At 37.1% G+C, this 21,720-nt stretch overlaps 1 protein-coding gene across 4 annotated transcripts in view; it reads left to right on the top strand.

Moving 5' to 3' along the window:
• FRRS1 (ferric chelate reductase 1) overlaps positions 1 to 8,505 on the top strand; it is a 56,127-nt gene extending 47,622 nt beyond the window's left edge. For all 4 annotated transcript variants that reach the window (XM_079100838.1, XM_079100836.1, XM_079100835.1 and 1 more), the window contains exons 12-16: positions 3,396 to 3,493; positions 3,747 to 3,805; positions 4,618 to 4,761; positions 7,065 to 7,126; positions 7,205 to 8,505. In XM_079100838.1, coding sequence (XP_078956964.1) covers positions 3,396 to 3,493; positions 3,747 to 3,805; positions 4,618 to 4,761; positions 7,065 to 7,126; positions 7,205 to 7,297 — 456 coding nt within the window. In that variant the 3' untranslated portion in view covers positions 7,298 to 8,505. The remainder of the gene's footprint in view (positions 1 to 3,395; positions 3,494 to 3,746; positions 3,806 to 4,617; positions 4,762 to 7,064; positions 7,127 to 7,204) is intronic.
• Positions 8,506 to 21,720: the final 13,215 nt, after the last annotated feature.

The following is a 21,720-nucleotide window of genomic DNA, read 5'->3' as shown; positions in this document are numbered from 1 at the left end:
AGATGACTTAGGCATTATCAAATAATGTCATATTACAAATGTAGAAACTAAGGCTTATTTCTAAAGGTTTAACTGCAGCTCAGACCTCTGCCTTGGCTCACAAATCTATTTTAAATAGAGCTCACGGCCCCCTGGCATGTTTAGGACATCTCAAAACTTAATGTGGCCAGAATGGGTTTCTTAATCTTTTCTCCCCTTCCTGCTCCACATTAGCTGTTAGAGTTCCATCTTTAGACCAAACCTTGGAACTATTCTTAAGTGTGCTTTCCTGCATATCTCATATCTAATCCATTAGGAGACCCTATTAGCTGTAAACTTCAAATATATCCATAAAGCAATACTTACCATCACCATCCTTGACACTACTCTGTGAATTTGAGCCATCACCACCGCTTGCCTGGACTTTGACAGTAGCCAACAAATTATTTTGTCACTTCAACCCTTGCTCATGTACAGTCTGCTTTTCTCAAAGAAGGCAGAGTGATTTTTTAAAAAAAATATAAACCAGATCATGGCATTCCTGTGCCCTGAACTGGTTTCTCTAATGTTTCTCAATTGCACTGCATGAAAGCCGAGATCCTTCCAGTGACCTCCTTGGCTTGACTCACAAGTATTCTCCTCCTCTCCACTGGCCTCCTTATTGGATGGTAGACAGATCAGGTATGCTTTGTAAAGTCTCATTTTATAATCTTTGCAAAGATTCTTCGTTAGCTTTCCTCACATCCTTACCTTCTTCAAGTCTTTGCTCAAATAATAACTTCTCAGAGAGCCTTGTCCTCCATTTTTTTTTCATAATATTCTTTATATCGTTTCATATAATTTACTTATTTATTAGGCTTTTGCCTTATGGGCCTCTGTACATGCTAGTATGCAAGCTCTGTGAGAGCTGGAATATTTACTGATCTATCCCTGGTTTATCCCAGACATCCAGAGCAAATTCTGGTACATAGTAGTACTTGGTATATATTTAGTAAATAAATTAATAGGCTTATTGAGAATAGTGACATGCCTGAATTCAGAACCTGTGCTTCCATTGTACTCTTCCAGTTTTAAGACAGAATTTGATATCACAATTTAGCATTTCAGAGTTTGGGTGGTGCTGCAGGGAAGTGGTCATAGATAGTACTAGAATACCTCCCTTCTGCCTTTTAGATAGTTTATGCATCAGTCAATCTGTTTTTTTTTTAAAGTAATGAAGACTGTCTAATATGAATTGAGACATCAGAACCCTATTTTATGAGGTATTTGGAACACTGTGTTTTAGTCAGCTTTTCCACCACTGTGACCTAAAGACCTGACAAGAATAACAGAGAGGAGGAAAAGTTTATTTGAGGCTCACAGTTTCACAGGTTTCAGTCTGTCTCGATCTGCAGATGGCCAACTCCATTCCTCAGGGCCTGAGGTGAGGCAGAACTACCTCAGAGCAGAAGCGTGTAGTGGAAAACAGCTGAGAACATCACACCAGGAAGCGCGGGGTGGGGGGGCGGGGGGAGGGAGAGAGAGAGAGAGAGAGAGAGAGAGAGAAAGCATGCACTAGAGCTCCTCACACCACAGACAAAATATAAAGCCCAAAGTCATGTCCCCAGTAACCCACCTCCAGCCACATCCTATCTGCCTACAGTTACCACCCAGTTCATCCATATCAGCAGATTAATGCACTGCTCAGGTAAGGCTGTCATAACCCAATCATTTCACCTCTAAACTTTCTTGCATTATCTCAGTTTTTTGGGGACACCTCATATCTAAACCATAACTTAGGGTAACATTCATTTTGTAATTTTGTAGTTTACAGTTTCACATTTTATGAATAGGATAGTACAGATGTTCTTCAGTATCCAGAGGGGATTAGTTTCAGGACTCCTTGGGGATACCAAAATCTACATATGCTCAAGTCTCTTATGTAAAATACATATAACCTACAGACATCGTCCTGTATGTCTTAAATCATCTCTAGATTACTTATAATACCTAATACAGTATAAATGCCATGTAGATACTTGTGTTGTTTAGGGAATAATAGGAAAAATGTCTGTACATATTTAGTACAGAGGCAGTTATTTCCTCAAATATTTTCTATTGGTGGTTGTTTGACTACAAATGTGGAACCCACAGATACTGAAGGCTGACTGTGTAAAGATTAAGGGCTCTATTCTTTAGCCAGATTATTGGGGTTTAAATCCTGACATCATCATGTATCCCCTCAGACACCTTTGGGCAGATTACTTAACTTCTCTACCCCTCAGTTTACTCATCTGTGAAGTGGGGATGGCATAGTATCCACCCTGATTTTCTGTGTGGACTGGGAGTTGATTAACTGAAAACATTTGGATATTCCCCAGCACATTCTAAGTCCATATAAAATTTTTGTTGTTGCGGCTGTTATTTCTTAAAGGTTCTTTAACCTCCACAATTGTAGTTATACCTTTATTGTGTATAATGAGTCCGTGGTCCAAATGTGTTTTTATCATTGTTCTTTGTCAGCCCTTAGTTCACCTATTTACAAAGACTCTAGTCTAGTTTAGATACCACATAGTTTAGCTGTTCCTGGTTACAGCTCTATTGCCCATTGGAGCACGGGAGTCAGTGACCATAGACCATAGCATCCTTCGAACTAAATATGTCACAGGGTGGAGCATCTTCTCACTCCTTCTCTCAAGTGTTTTATGTGAAGTCATTGTTCAGAGTGGTCTAATCCAACTACCTGCTGTTTGGAGGTGCACACAGCATCAATAAGGGAGGAACATCATAGAAACTGTAGAGATTAGATTTGATGTTTTCATCAAGTTAAACCATTCTGAACAGGGGAGAAAAGCTTTTCATACAGTGACAAACCTGGTTTTCATTTATTCAATAGACATTTATTGAGTGACTAAGACTCTACTAAGCTCCAGAGTTATAGAACCTGCAGCCTAGGGAAACACAGAGTTCTACACAAATCATTACAATGCATTGGGATGATAGCTTTTGACTTGTGGATACCAACTAGTCCTAACCAGGCTGCAAATGGCTATCCTGGTATTGGTGGTCAACTGACATCCTGATGAGGGGAAGGCAGGATTCTGAACATGGATTCCATGACCTCTGTTTATGTGCTCTGTGTTCTTGAACACAATCCTTGATATCTCTGAGCCTTAGCACCCCACTTGTATAATTGAGATGTTAAGGATGAACTGTCAAGCACTGTAGTGAGTGTCCATGATAATGTATGAAAAGTACATGTCTGGTACACAGTATACACACTCCTCGTGACCTTTTATATCATATTCATCATCATCATTATTGAATGATTAAAGCCATGGAAAAATACTGAGTATACACTTGTATTTATTATTTTTAACCTGAGGATTTAAACTGATAAGAGATTGGGACTATAAAAATGTCATAACTTTCTCCAGCACGCAGGTTACCACCCGTATCTTGGTTGTATAGTGATGGCGTTAGCAGTTCTTCAGCCTCTTCTGGCAGCCTTCAGGCCACCTTTGCATGACCCAAGGTACTGTTAGCTTCTATACACAAGTGCTCTTAATGTGGATATTTTAGTTGGCAAACAAATTCCTTTTTGAGTGGAAACATTTTTCATCTTATAAAATCTAAAGATAAATTTTATTTACTTTGAAAGACTTTAAAATGTATTTCAGACATCTAATTCTCAGGCCATAAGTGAAATTATATGCTTTTTATTCTCTCGGGAATTAATTGTCATTCTGTCCCTTCTAAGAATGTGAACTGGTTCTTTATTTTGGCAGAAGGCAAATGTTTAACTGGACTCATTGGAGTGTGGGAACAGCTGCTAGAATAATAGCAGGTAAGTAATTGTGATGCCACTTATCCATATATAATTGCTGGCTGTGTATATTGTGAGTTGTAATTTGACTTAAAAGATTTTTAGATGCATTAGTAATTGGAGTAATTGGTTGTTGAGGAGAAATAAGCCTTAAACATTGAAATCCAGAAAGTAATTTCAAGAGGTAACAATTTAAGTCATTATTTTAGTTTAAAGTTTTAAAAGTGACTTTAAAACTCTCCTTTTAACACTTTCTTTTTCTTTTTTAGAGTATTTGCCTTTGCCAGTTAGATAAGCTATACTGACAGGCAAACATTTGAGTAGTTCAAGTCGAGGGTCATTTGTGAGTTGGGTTGGTGGGGGACTGTTGATCCAAGCCCTCCATCTCCCAGTCAGTTCCATAGGTTGGTCCCTCCCAGGGGAGGTGGTTTTCAGAAGGCAGGTGTGGTTACCCAATACATTTTGATGCCTTATATAGCAGACCCCTGTGCAGACACCTCCTCCCTTACCATTTTTGTGGTCTATGGGATTCAACCTGGAAGAGGGAATACAGTTGGCAATGGTTTGCATACTTTTCTTCCTTCCTGCAAAACTTTATTGAAAGTTTGAATGCCTCTTTCTAGAAATTGGCAGCTCATAATTAAAATTTTTTATCTTGCTTGTGTAGTCTTACAGTTAAAAAAAGACTGAATCAACTATTTGATCTTCAACATTCATCTTACTCCTTTCACAAATTTTAGTACATTTTAGTTGATACAGTGCCCACACACAATTTTGTCTTTTGGTGGGGATCGTAATTGAATATAACTTTTTTTTTTTCCTTTTACACTTAGTGGCAGCAATGTTCTTAGGAATGGACTTACCAGGATTGAATCTTCCCAGTCCACAGAAAACCTATGCAATGATTGGATTTGTAACCTGGCACATCGGGACTGAGATTGTTCTGGAGATACATGCTTACCGACTCTCTAGAAAAGGTAACATATTCTAAAAGCTGTGTTGCGTAGAATCACTTTTATACAAACTATTGGAATTTAATTAGCTTCTCAGTACTAAATGCTTGACTATTACCTGGTACCTCTAACAGCTTCTACTGATAATTCAGCCAGTGGTAGCAGTTGTGGAAATATTATGCCTTTGTGGCTTTATTTTTATATATATACATTGGTATTTGAATTTGTGAGTAAAATATAAAGGGAAGATTTTAGGTTTTAAGGAAGAAGTCTTCTTCATAACTACTTTCACTGTGCATGTCATCTGACCTGGAACCCACACCCTTGAGAACTTGGAGTGCTTGGAGTTGAAGGAACTCTGAGAGGAAGGAAGAAGACCCCCAGAGTCAACGCAGGGCAGAGCTACAGACATATTTTATCTACTTGATAAACTTACTACGTGCTGTGGCTCAGGTTGCCATATGTATAAATATGTAGCAGGGTAGGACCTACTTTGCTTGTGCTCTCAGTGGAAAGGTCTGTTTGGTCTTAGTACTAGGGTCAAGATGCCTATAACCACCATAGGCTAAGTGTCCTCTCTTACTTTCAGGCCCCCAAATAAGTGATCTCTAAAAACAAAAACTCTTTGTTGTCCAGAGTACATGTCGTGAATCTAGAAACCTAGGTAGCTTTTAGGAGCCAAGTAGTGTCTCTCTCCTGCCACTTTTGGCTTTTGACAGAATTATGTACATGGGATTTCTGATGACCCACTAAATTATGGCTTGTTTAAAATACATGTGTAGGTCCAAATCTTCACCTTGTTGGTCTAGGACCAGACTTCCTTAACAGGACTCCCATAGCACAAGAAATAAAAGCTAGAATCAACCACTGGGATAGATTCAAACTAAAAAGCTTTCTCTCAGCAAAGGAAACTATCAGCAATGCGAAGAAAGAGCCTACAGAGTGGGAGAATATCTTTGCCAATCATACTTCAGATAGAGCACTAATCTCCAGAATCTATAAAGAACTCAAAAAACTCTACTCCAAGAATTCAAACAGTCCAGTCAACAAATGGGCTAAGGAAATGAATAGACACTTCACAGAAGAAGATCTACAAGCAATCAACAAACATATGGAAAAATGTTCAACATCTCTAGTAATAAGAGAAATGCAAATCAAAACCACCCTAAGATTCCATCTCACCCCAATTAGAATGGCGATTATCAAGAATACGAGCAACAACAGGTGTTGGCGAGGACGTGGGGAGAAAGGTACACTCATACACTGCTGGTGGGGCTGCAAATTAGTGCAGCCACTCTGGAAAGCAGTGTGGAGATTCCTTAGAAAACTTGGAATGGAACCACCATTTGACCCAGCTATCCCACTCCTTGGCCTATACCCAAAGGACTTAAAATCTGCATACTACAGAAATACAGCCACATCAATGTTCATAGCTGCTCAATTCACAATAGCCAGACTGTGGAACCAACCTAGATGCCCTTCAATTGATGAGTGGATAAAGAAACTGTGGTATATATACACTATGGAATATTACTCAGCCATAAAGAATGATAAAATTATGACATTTGCAGGCAAATGGATGAAATTGGAGAATATCATGCTAAGTGAGATAAGCCAATCTCAAAAAGCCAAAGGACGAATGATATCGCTAATAAGTGGAGGTTGACACATAATGGGGGGGAGGGAAGGGTTAGAGTTAGGGTTAGGGAGGGGGGCAAGTATGGAGGAAGGAACTACTGTATAGAGGGTAAAGAGGGGTGGGAGGGGTGGGGGGAAGGGAAAAAATAACAGAATGAATCAAACAACATTGCTGTATGTAAATTTATGATTACACAAATGGTATGCCTTTACGCCATGTACAAACAGAGAAACAACATGTATCCCATTTGTTTACAATAAAAAAAAAAAAAAAAAATACATGTGTTCTTAAATTTTGGATTGTTATTTTGATTAGCTCAATTTAGCCACTCCACAATATATACCTATATTAAAACCTGTTACTCCATAAATATATATACAATTTTAATGTGTTAATTAAAAAAGTAAAATTAGAATGACTTAGATTTTTAAGCTTTTGGTGTGTTGTTTATTGACTGGAAGAAGAGAGTTTATTTTAAGTCCTTTGTTAGCTGTGTGCTATAGTTACTGTGGCCCAATTTCTGAGAGCCATAAAAGTTCAGGAAGTTAGCAAGATTTCAAAACTTGAAACTGAAGAACTTACACCCTAGAAATTGGTGCACACAAAGAATTTGGGTTTTGTTTTATATTTCTGAGAGTTAGTTTGCCTGCATAACACTGTCCTTTTAATCTTATGTTGTTCTTGACAGTTGAAATATTGGATGATGATAGAATTCAGATCCTTCAGTCACTTACTGTAGCTGAAGCAGAGGTAAGTCCTTCTTTTCATGTTGATTGATATAAACCTTAATGATGGTACATTATTTTATATCTCCATTTTTCTTTTCAGGGTCATGCTTTTAAAAAGGTGGTGTTGGCAATTTATGTCTGTGGGAATGTGACTTTTCTCATCATATTCTTATCTGCAATCAACCATGTGTGAGCAAGCAAAGACCTTGCTTTTTTGTGGACCAGGTAATAATTATCATCAAACCAAAGAAACATGAAGCCTGTACTGACTGCCTGGAGCATAATCATGGATTCTAATTTGGAAGAGTAGGATCATGTCTAGAAAGAAATTCTGAAGTCTGATCTCTACAGATCAAGTTCAGGAGGGTCACATGGCCTGTAAACTGATGTCAGGCCAAGATGTGTAATTCTGTGTCTTAAAGGCAACATTATACATGGAGAAATGACTCTTGAATATTCTACACCAAGATTTTAAGAATGTTAGTGTTTAAGAAATCAAACAAGAACAATTTGGAAAAACAAAATATCATATCATTAGAATAAAAAGGACATTTTATTACGGTAAATATATTTTGGCCTACAAAGCTGCTGTGGTACTCTAAAGAAAACATTTATTTTTACTAGTTTATCTGGATAATCTTTGGACTTGTGTTTTGTTTTTGGTTTTTGGTATCCATGGTTGAACCCAAGGCACACTGAGCCACATCCCCAGCCCTTTTTATATTTTATTTAGAGACAGGTTTCTCTGAGGTGCTTAGGGCTGTGCTGAGTTGCTGAGGCCAGCCTCAAACTTGTGATGCTCCTGTTTCAGCCTCCCTAGCCATTGGGATTACAGGCATGCACCACAGTGCCTGACTGGACTTGTTTTTAGAAGCTATGTTTTCAGTCTATTTTTTGGGATATTTTATTTGCTCCCTGTATTTTAACACTTCTCAGGTTAAAGGTGGAAGTGTGATGGACTCCATTGAGGGTTTCATTAACATTCAATTATATTATTAGAATTATAATTTCTTTGTTAGCAATGAAATACAAGTATACATGTTATAACTAAAGATATTATTTCTTTATTCACAGAGCTGAAATGGCAATTTATATGTTCTTTTGACTATGAGATATAAGTCCTTACAGCATTTGGAGATTATAGATTTGTATTTCAAAATTAACCAAACTCATCCTTGTGGACATTTAAAAATGATTCTCTTTACTTGTGAACATAAATTAATATGGGTGGTTTTGATTTGTAAGAAGTTCCTGATGTTGTAATGGACTAGTATAGTCAGTGTTATTTTCCTTCCATTCCAATAATTTAGATTCTATTTTATGGCCAGGTCTCATACTCGCTATGAGTTCTTCTAGCCAGCCGGTGGCACTGTAGTACCGAAATACTCATTTGTTTCTGTCTCCTTGTGCTGTGATTCATTTTTAGTACTTAAAACAACATGGGATGACATTTTCCTTACATTCTACCAGCTCTTCTTAATCTTCCATTGAAAAATTCTTGCATTTTCTTGGTGTTTTGGGGTAATGGTTGTAGAAACTTGAATTAGGGGCCAATGTTATTATTTTCTTGTTATGTATGTTTTCTAACTTTCCTTTATAAGAGTTGTTGGATATTTTCCTTTACATACTCTCTAGCAGATGTATACAATCACTGAAGGCAAAGGAAACAAGCAAAATGTACGTTTTTAAAAGAAAAAAGCATAGGGGTCATTCCTTTATTTTTTAGGTATTCTTTCTTTATTTCTTTGGGTATTGCGTCACAGTTTCTTCTTGGTCCAAGAATCTAATTTCTTTCTGTTAACAATGGCTTAGCTGTCTAACCCACATATTTTGCTGGCTAAAGTGATATGGAAGTTTTCTTTATGTTTCTTATATAGGTGTTCAGCATAAGTAGCTTAGGACACAGTGCCATGTTACTTACAATCTAAGCTTTCCTTGTGAATATCTATTCAAAATTAATATAGCAAAGTAAATGTGCATTAAAATATTTCCCTTCACTTTTTTGTTATAAGGGGATTAAAAGCTAATACATTTCTCTTAATATGTTATATTCTGTATCTGAGAAGGAAAAATTCTTTCAGGGAAAGATGAGCCTTGATTGTGTTTGATTTTTAAGTATGCGGGCTTGCTGGGTTTCAACCACCAAGGCCTATACACAACTTTTGCTTTTTCACCGATTCATATGTTGGTGCTATTCTGATACTTCTTCAACTGACATATAGAACTGTCCAAAGAAATATTTGTCACTTAATCTTAGTGAAGCCAGAATTGGGAACAGGTAGTTGGTGTAGAAATAGGGGATCAGGTCAAATCGAGGAAGTGGAGGCCATAAAGTCATCTACCACTGGAAGTTGGAGACTGCCCCTGGAAGGATGGAATGTCAAGGATCTCCAGAGCCCATTGATTACCAAATTTACCTGCCTTTATCAAGGACTGCAAGCAAGGAGCTGCTAATTAATGCCTCCTGGGCCCTTGCCTGCCTGAATCACCTTGGCCCTCCCCCTGCCCATGGCTTCTCACTTAATGCAAAACCAGGCCTAGTCACGTAGGCAGGAAGGAGAGATAAGGGGGGAGAGAACTGGAGAACAAAAGAGAATTTAACCTATAAAAGATGTAGGGTGCACTCACTTCTTGGGACTTTAGAACATCAGCCATGGCCCCCTTCTCCCTGCCGGGAGAAATCTGTATTATTACCTTTAAATAAAACCTGCTTAATATGCTTGCCTTGGCGTGCTTCTCTAGTGTTCAATCTTCAACATTAGAAGGAGCAGAACTCGTCACCAGTAAACGGCGGTATCATTAGCAGACCAAATCTTTTCACTAGGACCATTGATTCTTCTGCTGATGAACGATCGGTATCCACCAATTACAAAAACTTGTTCTTCCCTCCTCCCAGTTTTACTTCTTGTTTGTAGGTAGTTAAAAAAAATTCTTTTGATATGTGTGATTGTGAAGCTTAATGCCTTTATACTTTGTCAGTGTTGCCAAAAAGAGCGAGCAAAATCACAAGTTTTCTTAAAGAAGGTTATTCTATAAAATAAAGATAAGTATTTTTTGAAAAAAAAAAAAAGAAACAAGCTCTAGAAAATTGTGATTAGTCATCTCTGAGGCTACTTTTTTTTTTTTTTTTTTCTATTTTCTGCTCTGTGGAAATCAGTTTTAATTGTTCATAGGTAGTCTATAGCATGAGTTACTGAATAAGTGAATCAAATTAACTTTAGTAGTTACTTGGATTTGTCAGAATTTTTGGCTCAAATGTGTGCTAAGTGATACCTCATACCCTCCACATCCGGCTCAGTCCAGGATGCCATGGGAAAAGACAAATACAGCAGATGCCAACTAGGAAGCTCCAGGGGAACATGTAACTGTTGGCTGAAATTCTGTTTATCTATGTACTCTGGTAAAGCAGTGAGAAGAGAAGAACAAAGGTCCTTGTTTAAGAAAATCCACTGTAGGTGGGAATGAGAGAAGATTCTTCTAAATTCTTTGCAAACGAGATTAGGATTCTCACTGTTCCTATCCATATCTTGCTGCTTTCTTCCTTGCCTAGTTCCTACCAAGTTCAACTCTGTACCAGTGTCATTGAGGTCATCCACCTAGAATGGCCTTTCTCTTCTTCTCTTCCTAGCAAAAGCTAGTTTTTCAAGTTTTAGTTCAAGTTCTTACTTCTCTTTGGAGCCTTCCCTGACTCTATCCAACATGGATCTCTGTTTGTCCTGTCTAACAGGATGGTGTGGGATGGGAAGAAGCTCACTCTGTAAGTTAAAATGGAGTGGGAGCTGGGAGACCTGAGTATCCAGGTTTTCTTGTAGACTAACATGCTACATTTTTTGTGGACAAGAGACTTATCGTCTGTGAGTCCAGTTCATTCTGAAAAGCCTGTGTCAGTGAGCATTTGTAAGGACTGAGTAGAATGTGCCAGCCAGGGGTGCTTGCTTTCTGAATGCCTTTTATGGCATCTATGCCATTTGATTACAGTATCAAACTTTAAGTTTTTGCCTATAAAATGTGTACTTTGCATTATATAAAATATTTGATGTTTCACTTGAAACATTATGTTAAATTAAATAATCCAGATACAAAAAGTCAGTCATTATATATGATTCCATTTACATATGAGACAGTAGTCAAATTTGTGGAGAGAGAAGGTAGAATGGTGGTTCCTGGGGTCAGGGGTGAGCAGTAGTAAAGGGAATGGGAGTTGTTGTTTAATGGATCTGGAGTTTGTGTTTGGGATGATGAAAATGTTCTGGATATGAATAGTGTTGATGGTTGTACAGCACTGTGAATGTATTTAATGTGCTGAACTTACATTTCACCATGGTTAAAATGGACAATAAAATAAGTTTTGAATAAATAATAAAAAAGGTTAAAAACAATGTTCATAGCACAATGGTCAAATATTGGAAATGACCCATATATCCATCAATGGATGAGTGGATTGTAGCGTGTACATAAAGTGGAGTATTATTCTAACATAAAATGGAATGAAGCACTGCTACATGCTGTAATATGGGCCTCAGAATACTATGTTCAGTGAAAGAAGTGAGACACAAAGTTCACATCTTTATATGTAATATCCACAATACATAAGTCCACAGAGACGGAAAATAGATTGATAGAAAACCAAAGGACTAAACTGCAGCCCTCCAGGGTGGAGTGGAGAGTTCCTAGAGGAAAACTTTAGAGGCATATACATGAAGCCTGAAGAAAGGCATCTGTGGGAAAACCTACAGTTTATATCATAATCAATGGTGAATGATGGAACACTTTCCCCATTAGCAAGTTCAAGACAAAAGTGTTTTTTTTAGTTTTGCATCAAAATTGTCTTGGAGGTGCTACTAATGGCAATTGAAAAAAGAAAATGAAAAGCATCCAGAATGGAAAGAAAGAAACAAAATTATCACTTTTCATACATAATTAATCTATATAGAAAAATCATAAAATATCCACTAAGCCACTACTAGAAGTAGTAAATCAGCTCAGCAGAGTTGCAGGATTAAAAAAAAAAAAGTCAATATGTAAAAGTCAACATTTCCATGTTCAACATCTCTAGCATTTAGAGGAATGCAAATCAAAAGTACTCTTAGATTTCATCTCACTAGTCAGAATTATCAAGAATACAAGCAAAAATAAATGTTGGCAAGGATGTAGGGAAAAAGGTACATTCATATACTGCTGGTGGGACTGCAAATTGGTGCAACCTCTCTAGAAAGCAATATGGAGATTCCTTAGAAAACTTTCAATGGAACCAACATTTGAACCCACTCCTTGGTTTACACCCAAAGGACTTAAAATCAGCATACTACAGTGATGCAGCCACATCAATGTTTATAGCATCTCAATTCACAATAACTAGATTGTGGAACCAACGTAGGTGCCCTTCACCAGATGAATGGATAAAGAAAATGTGGTATATATACACAATGGACTATTACTCAGCCTCAAAGAAGACTAAAATTATGGCATTTGCTAGTAAATGAATGGAGCTGGAGAATATCATGCTGAAAGAAATAAGCCAATCCCGAAAAATCAAAGGCTGAATGTTTTCTCTGACATGCAAATGATAATTGACAATAAGATGGGGAGGCTATGAAAGAATAGAGTTACTTTGGATTAGGCAGAGGGGATTGAAGGGAAGGGTTATGGGGTTAGAAAGGATAATAGAATGAATCAGACATTATTCCCATATGTGCGTGTATGACTACATGAATTCTATATCACATACCACCAGAAGAATGAGAAGTTATACTCCATTTATGTATGATGTGTCAAAATTCATGCCATTGTCATGTATAACTAATTAGAACAAATAAACACAAAAAGAAAAAATCAACATTTCTAAATCAAAAACAATCTGAAAGTGAAATTAGGAAAATAAAATTTTGTTCACAATATGAAACAAATTAAGTTTAACAAAAGAAGTGCAAGACTTATACACAGAAAACTACAAAATGTTATTGAAAGAAAGTAAAGAAGAGCTGATGAAATGGAAATAAATCTCACATTCAGGGATCAGAAGACATGTTGTTAGTATTGCCATACTTCCTGGCTGATCTACAGATTTAACACAACCACTATACAAGCCCAGCTGGCCGCCTTACAGAAATTGAAATGCTGACCCTGAATTTTCCACAGAAATATGAAGGACCCAGAATAGCCAGGACAAAATTAAAAGGGACATAGTTGAAGAATACACACTTCCCAGTGTGTCACAACCTATAAAGCAAGGCAGTGTGATAATTGGTAAAAGGATGAATATATTGATCCATTGAACAGAATTATGATTTCAGAAGTAAACCCTCACACTTAAAGTCAATATATTATTGACCAGATACCAAGGCAATTCAAAGGGGGAAAGAATGGTCTTTCCAAGAGTTGGTTCTTGGACACACAACTAATTAAAACTAGTTTTTTACAAAATTCTGATCATAGATCTTACATCGAAACACAAGACTGGGTTTTCCTGACTTTGTATTAAACATCAGTTTCTTAAAACAACAAAGGCCTAAAAAAAAAAAAAAAAAAAAAAAAAAAAACCCTGATATATTAGACTGTATCACAATTAATTTTTTTTGTTTGTTTGTTTCAAATGACACTATAAAGAATGTGAAGACAACCCAGGCTGGGAGAATATATTTGCAAATCATATAAGAGACTACTATTTGGAACATATAAGGAATTTTTACAACTTAGTGAGAAGTAGACCTATAATATAACTAAAAATGGGCAAATGGTTTGAATAAATTTGTCTCTATAAAGATTTACAAATGAGCAATGAACTCATGAAAAGATGCCAAACATTGCGAACATATTAGAGATATGCAAATTAAAACAGCAATGAGACACTACACCCACTGGAATGGCTATAATAATAATTTTTAAAAAGTGGGTAATAACAACTGCAGGCAAGGATGTGGAGAATTCGGAACCCTCATGAATTGCTGGTGTGAACTTAAAATGGTTGCCATCGTTTGGAAAACATTTTAGCAGTTTCTCAAAATGTTGAGCAGAGTTACTACGTGATGCAGCAATCTTATTCTTAGGTATGAATGCAACAGAATGAAAACGTGCACAAAAAAATGAGTGTAGGAATATACATAGCAGCATTATTCATAATAATGGAAAAATAGAAGGAACCAAATGTCTGTCCACTGATGAAAGTATAAACAAAATGTATATTCACCCACTGAAATACTCTGTCAGTTAAAAGGAATGAAGTACTGATAAATGCTGCAATCAGGGTGGATGAATCTTGAAAAATTTATGCTGAGAGAAGCCAGCCACAAAAGCTTGCACCGTATTGTAACTTCTCACTTCTGTAAGTACACAAAAGACTATTGAACTCTATGGTATGTATATTCAATAACAATTTTTTAAGAATTTAAGGAAAGAGTAGACATTTTTCTACAATCATATTTGGCAGATTTCAGTATTTTTCTCTTAACTGGAGAAACATCAACATAGATGTAGATATTTGATTAGCAGTATAGGCCACTCTGGCCTGTCATTTACATAATGACTACAGACTACACATTCTCTCCAAGTGCTCTGTGGGTTGTATTCACCAGATAGATCGTATGTCGTGCCCCTGAAGTCTTCATGTATTAAAAAGAGATAATCATAGAATGTGTTTTGTGATAACTAGTAATGAAAATCAATATACAGAAGATAACATTGGAATTGCTTAAATATTTAGAAATTAAATAATATATAACAGAAATTAGAAAATAGATTGAACTAAATTAAAATGGAAATAAAGCAGCAAAATGTGTGGCATGAAGTTAATGCCAAGTTTGGAGTTGTATTGTCAGACATATGTCATAAATTTAAGAATGAATTAAAAGTTCTCTTTCTCAGATTTGAGTACTCAATAGCCACATGTGAGTAATAGTTAGCACAAAAATTTTCCATTGTCACTAAAAAGTTCTCTTGACTATGCTTACATAGAAGGAAATGTAAAGCCCTGCAGGTGCGGTGGTGCACGCCTATAAGCTCAGCAACTCCGGAGGCTGGGTCAGGAGGATCATAAGTTCAAGTAGGTCCAAATCTTCAACATGTCGACTTAGGATCAGACTTCCTTAACAGGACTCCCATAGCACAAGAAATAAAAGCAAGGATCAATAACTGGGATAGATTCAAACTAAAAAGCTTTCCCTCAGCAAAGGAAACTATCAGCAATGTGAAGAGAGAGTCTACAGAGTGGGAGAAAATATTTGCCACTCATACTTCAGATAGAGCGCTAATTTCCAGAATCTATAAAGAACTCAAAAAACTCTACACCAAGAATACAAATAACCCAATCAACAAATGGGCTAAGGAAATGAACAGACACTTCACAGAAGATGTACAAGTAATCAACAAATATATGAAAAAATGTTCAACATCTCTAGTAATAAGAGAAATGCAAGTCAAAACCACCCTAAGATTTCATCTCACCCCAATTAGAATGGCAATTATCAAGAACACAAGCAACAATAAGTGTTGGTGAGGATGTGGGGAAAAGGTACACTCATACATTGCTGGTGGGGTTGCAAATTAGTGCAACCACTCTGGAAAGCAGTGTAGAGATTCCTCAGAAAACTTTCAATAGAACCACCATTTGACCCAGCTATCCCACTCCTTGGCCTATACCCAAAGGACTTAAAATCAGCATACTACAGAGATACAGCCACATCAATGTTCATAGCTGCTCAATTCACCATAGCCAGATTGTGGAACTAACCTAGATGCCCTTCAATTGATGAATGGCTAAAGAAACTGTGATTGATACACACACACACACACACACACACACACACACATACACACACACAATGGAATATTACTCAGCCATAAAGAATAATAAAAATTGTGGCATTTGCAGGCAAATGGATGAAATTGGAGAATATCATGCTAAGTGAGATAAGCCAATCCCAAAAAACCAAAGGACGAATGATCTTGCTGATAAGTGGATGATGACACATAATGGGGGGTGGGAAGGGGGCAAGAATGGAGGAAGGAGGGACTATATAGAGGGAAAAGAGTGGTGGGAGGGTGGGGGGAAGGAAAAATAACAGAATGACTCAAAAACTATTACCCTAGATAAATGTATGATTACACAAATGGTGTGCCTCTACTTCATGTACAAACAGAGAAACAAGATGTATCCCATTTGTTTACAATAAAGATAAATTAAAAAAAAAAAAAAAAGAAAGAAGTTTCCCAGGCAAGCATAACTGCAGGTAAAACTTACATATGCATATATGCTGGTGGGACTGCAAATTGGTGCAACCACTATGGAAAACAGTAGGGAGGTTCCTCAGAAAACTTGGAATTAAACTGCCATTTGACCCAGCTATCCCACTTCTCTGTTTATTCCCAAAGGTCTTAAAATTTTCATATTACAGTGATGCAGCCATATCAATGCTCATAGCAGCTCAATTCACAATAGCTAAACTGTGGAACCAATGTAGGTGCCCTTCAGCAGATGAATGGATAAAGACATTGTGGTATATATACACAGTGGAATATTAACTCATTTTTAAAGAAGAATGAGATTATGGTATTTGCCAGTAAATGGATGAAATTGCAGAATATCATGCTAAGTGAAATAAGCTAATCCCAAAGAACCAAAGGCTGAATGTTCTCTGATATGTGGATGCTAATTCATAATAAGGAGATGACATTAGGGAAGAATAGAGGTGCTTTGGAATAGGGGGAAGGGAGGAGAGGGGGCATAGAGGTAGGGATGATAGTAGAATGAATCAGAAATTATTACCCTATGTGTATATGATTGCACTAATGTCGTAACTCTACATCATGTACAACCAGAAGAATGAGAATTTATACTCCATTTATGTATGATACGTCAAAATACATTCTACTGTCATGTATAGCTAATTAGAACAAATAACCGATTTTTTTAGTTTTTTTAATTACAATAAGAGAACTATAAGTTTATAGACATATTCCTTGCAAATAATTTATTTAATTTAAATTTTGGTTATAAATACATTTGCTTGACTCAGTTACTATGATTTTTTTACCCATATTTACTGTAATTATTTTCATATGTACTAGTATCTAACAAATAAAATACTTTGAAAATGCTAAACAAGGAAAAAATTGTGTATGTATCCCAGGACGTCTAGTTTTTTCTTAGATAATGGGACTAACTTTGAAAAAAAAAGGATCAGCCTCAGCAATTTATCGAGGCCCTAAGCAGCTTAGAAAAACAAAGGGTGTGTGTGTGTGTGTGTGTGTGCTGAGGGATGGGGCTCAGTGTTAAATGCCCCTGGGTTTAATTCCTGGTCCAAAAAAAAAACCAGAAAGAAAAAAAAAAAAAAAAGGAAATGTAATGTCCTAAATGTTTACAGTATAGAAAAGAAAAAGGATCTATATAATCCATAATCTTAAGGATTTACCAGAGAGAGAGAGGAAATTAAACCCAAGGTAAGTAGAAAGAAGCTATAAAGATAAAAGCAGAAATCATCAAATATAAAATAGATAAGTAACAGAAAAATCACTGAAATAAAAGAGGATTTGTAATAGAAATCCACGGACTCAGTAAACTTTTGGCTAGATGATTGTAAAAAAAAGAAGATACAAATTTCAGGAATAAAGGGGGATAATGCATTATAGATCCTGTAAACATTAAGAAGATTATTAGAAATTACTATGAATGCTTTCATTAATAAATATGAAAAGCTAAGTAGAAATATTTTTTGAAAGAGCCAAATAACTAAAACAGATCTAAGAAAAAAATAAAATAGTCTTGTATCAATCAAAAATTATATCTGTAAAAACCCATGTGGAATCTTAAGGGACTACAAATAGCCAAAACAATATTAAAAAACAATAACATGGAGGGTTCACAGTTCCTGATGTTTGAATTACATACATAATGCAATGCTTTAGTAATCAAAATAGTGCAATACTGACGTAAAGACAGACACATAATGGACAGAGTAGGGAACCCTGAAATAAGCCCTGTTTATGGTCACAGGATCATTGACAAGGGTGCTGAAGCCACTTAATGAGGAAGGACAGTCCCTTTAACAAGTCGTCTTGAGAAAATGGATATCCACATAAAATGAAGGAAGCTTACCCCTCACTTATATCATCTACAAAATCTATAACTCCAAATGGATTAAAGACCTGGACTTAACACCTAAAATCATACTCCTAGAAGAAAATGTAGGGAAAAAACTTCATAGTATTGGGCAACAAACCAAAATGGACAAATGAGACTATGTCAAACTCAAAAACTCCTGTGCCTGCAGCCAGGTGTGGTGGTGTATGTCTGCAGTCCTGCTGAGAGAGGAGTTTGAGCCCATCCTGGTCAGCACAGTGAGACCTTGCCTCAACAAACAACCAAACAAAACACAATAAAAAAAACAAATAAATCCCATCCTCCCCCAAACCATAAAGCACTCTTGTAGTCAAAGGAAAATAGTAAAAAGCAGCATACAGAATGGTAGGAAATATTTGCAAATCATATATCGTGTTATTACCTAGAATATATAAAGAACTCCCACAATTCAACAACAACAAAATCAAATAGCCCAATTAAAAGTGTGCAGGGGTTGGGGATATATCAGGATTAACATGTGTGAGACCCTGGGTTCAAATCCCAGAACCAATGAGAACAAAAAAGGGCAAAAGACTCGATTGACCTTTTTCCAAAGAAGATATACATATGTCCAACAAGCATAGGGAAAGATAGCAAACATCAATGAAAATAAGGGATATGAAAATCAAAACAAGGTATCATCTCGCATTCATTAAGATAGCCACAATTTTTTGAAAAAGAAAAATTGCAAACGTTGATGAGGACATGGAGAGATTGGAACTCTTGTGTGTTGCTAGTGGGAATGTAAACTGGTGTAGCTATTAGGGAAACAGTATGGAGATTCCTCAAAAAACCTGAAACAGAATTACTGTATGATCTGGCAATGTCAACTCTGGGTATATATCTACAAAAATTGAAGGTAGGGTCTCTAATAGATATTTGAATGGCATACCAATTGCATCTTTATTTACAACATGCAATGGAGGGATGAATGGATAAAGAAAATGTGGTGTATTCTCCCCCATATGTAAATGGGGGAGAACAGACAAATTTGTGCAGAAGCTTTCTAAATAATTTGTAAATTCTCTGCCTTTAACGAGAGGGAGCCTAATTCTGTACTCCTGAAGGGTGGGCTGCACAATCTTCCAGAGAGTTCGGGACCCAAAAAACCATCCCTCAGCCAGGAGAGGGCTCTTTTATCAGTGTTGACAGTGGCAGACATGATGACAGTATGTGCCCCTGACATGAGGTGATGGAAATGGCGTTTCAACGGGGTGGTCTTCTTCCTCCAAATTCCTAACCCCCATCTAACCATGAGAGTAACAACGTATGTTACAGAGGGACGTCCTGCAAAATGCCTGACTAGTAACTTCAAAACTGTCAACGTCATCAAGAACAAGGAAAGCCCAAAAAGCTGTCACAGTCAAAATGAGCCTAAGAAGACATGATGACTAAAATAATGTGGCTTTCTAGTTAGGATCCTGGAACATAAAAAGGACATTAGGTAGAAACTACAGAAATCTGAACAAACTGAGGGACTTGGGTTACTAATGCTATGTTATAGCTGGTTCATCACTTGTAACAAATGTACTATGCCAGTGTAAGACGCTGATATAATTGGGGGTAGGCTATGTGGTCACTTGGTAATATCGTTTTGATTTTTCTATTAATTTAAAACTAGGTACAAAATATATTTTTTAAAAAACAAGATACAGTTTGATGATTTACTCTAATTTGATTCTCATACTTATAAAGCCCCAGCATTAACAACTATAGGTAAAATGTGGTATTGATATACAACATACAAAAGAATGAACCTGAATGAAAAATGATATGTAGGCCCACACTTACAGACAAACTGACTTTTAGTAAAGGTGCCAAGGCAGCTCAATAGTCTTTCAAGGACTAGGGCTGGAACGATTGAATAGCTCTGGAAAATTACCCTTCATTCTTATTTCACTTACTTTTCCTAAGCTTTTCCTTCACTCACTTCTCTTATTTCACTTACTTCAAAATGGATCATTGACCTAAACAGAAGCACTAGACACACAAACTTCAAGAGGTGAGTTGCTGAAGGGGGTAATGGTGTCAGCTTTAATATATGACATCTTAACAATTTGTTGATGGACAGGGCACCTGGTACCTTCCATTCACTGACAAGTAGAATCTTCAGACATCTCTTTGAGGCACATGGCATTTATCTCATTTTGCAGATAAGGAAATAGGCTCAGTTATGTTTTTGCCCAGGATTATATAGCTAGAGTGGCAGACCCTGTTGATGCCCATGTCCTAGCCCTTTGATCTGTTTCTGCAGTGCCATTGCTGCAGTGAACAGTTCTGAGTTAGGTCACAATTCTGCAGATATTATCCCTCCAGAAGCATTTTGTGTGCTTTTTTTTCTTCTTTTCACCTGGGCTGTCTCCAAGGTTATGGGAGTCTGTGTGATATCCATGTAAGTACAACCTAGAAGTGTGTGTGTGTGGTGGGGGGAGTTATGTCCACAGGGGCACCAGAGCTGGTGGATAAGTGCTCCAGTGTCCTCTCCTCTGACATACAATTTTAGATTCTTCCTGTATACTCTTCAGAGATCATGGTGGAAGGGAGTCCCTGTTGCCTTGAGCATTAACCTTGATTATGGACCATTGCATTGACCTTTCTTTCCTGTACCTTTCTTCCTGTCCCTTGGATCATTTCTCAAATAAACCACTTGTACCCAAGTTCTAATTTCAGGCTCTGCTCCCTGTTAAACCAGGAATGTCCCTAGAAGACAGAGACTTAGGCTGGGACTCTGGATCTAGACTGTCCATTCTTTGGTCAGATAGCAAGGAGGACCATATAAGTAGGTGGTGACAACTTTTGACAGGCTGTACTATTAGAATTTCTAAGACACACTTTTTTGAATTTGGATGATATACAGGCAAAAAGGAAAAGTTGGGTTTTATAGTAGCTTTGAACTTGACTGATATGAGGCAAAGGTATTCTTGTGCACTGACCTGTACCATGAAGTTGGTTGCTTTTTGATAATTGCAGTAGAAGCCTCGAAGAACAGGATTAGAATTTCATCAACCTACTATTAACTTAGGGCATGCCAGAAAGCCAGCCAATCTCCACAGCATGTTCAAAGAGAGCCATGTCTCCCAGAGACAGAGGATAGACTTCTCTTAAAATTAAACCCATGCTGCAGCTTTAAGGGCGCCAGGGCTACAGAGGAACTTGCAGGTTTGACAGTTCACTTATGCCAGTGCCAGAACTGTGAAAGGGAAGGAGTCCCTTGGACCTGGAATAGGGGTATTCTTTGAAAGTATCTCAGGAATTTAAACCTGCGGATTTCAGGTCAACAGAAGGAGCTCTCTTTGATTACAGAACAGCTTTCCTTTGCTAAACAACTCACCTGAGGCAGGTGTTCATAGGTTAATGCTTCTCCTTGGGATCTGTTTCTTTTACCTCTCATTGCCTCCAGGATTAAGAGGTCTTAGTAGACAGAGTTCCAGCAGGGAAATTCATTTTCTGACCTGGATGGAAACAGACTATTCGTGGGAAGATTTGGAGAACCTGGGAAGTAC

Source organism: Sciurus vulgaris (assembly GCF_902686455.1).
Source record: "Sciurus vulgaris genome assembly, chromosome: 1".
NCBI lineage: Eukaryota > Metazoa > Chordata > Mammalia > Rodentia > Sciuridae > Sciurus > Sciurus vulgaris.
The sequence above is the reverse complement of the archived record's forward strand: the minus strand, read 5'-3'. Positions and strand labels throughout refer to the sequence as shown.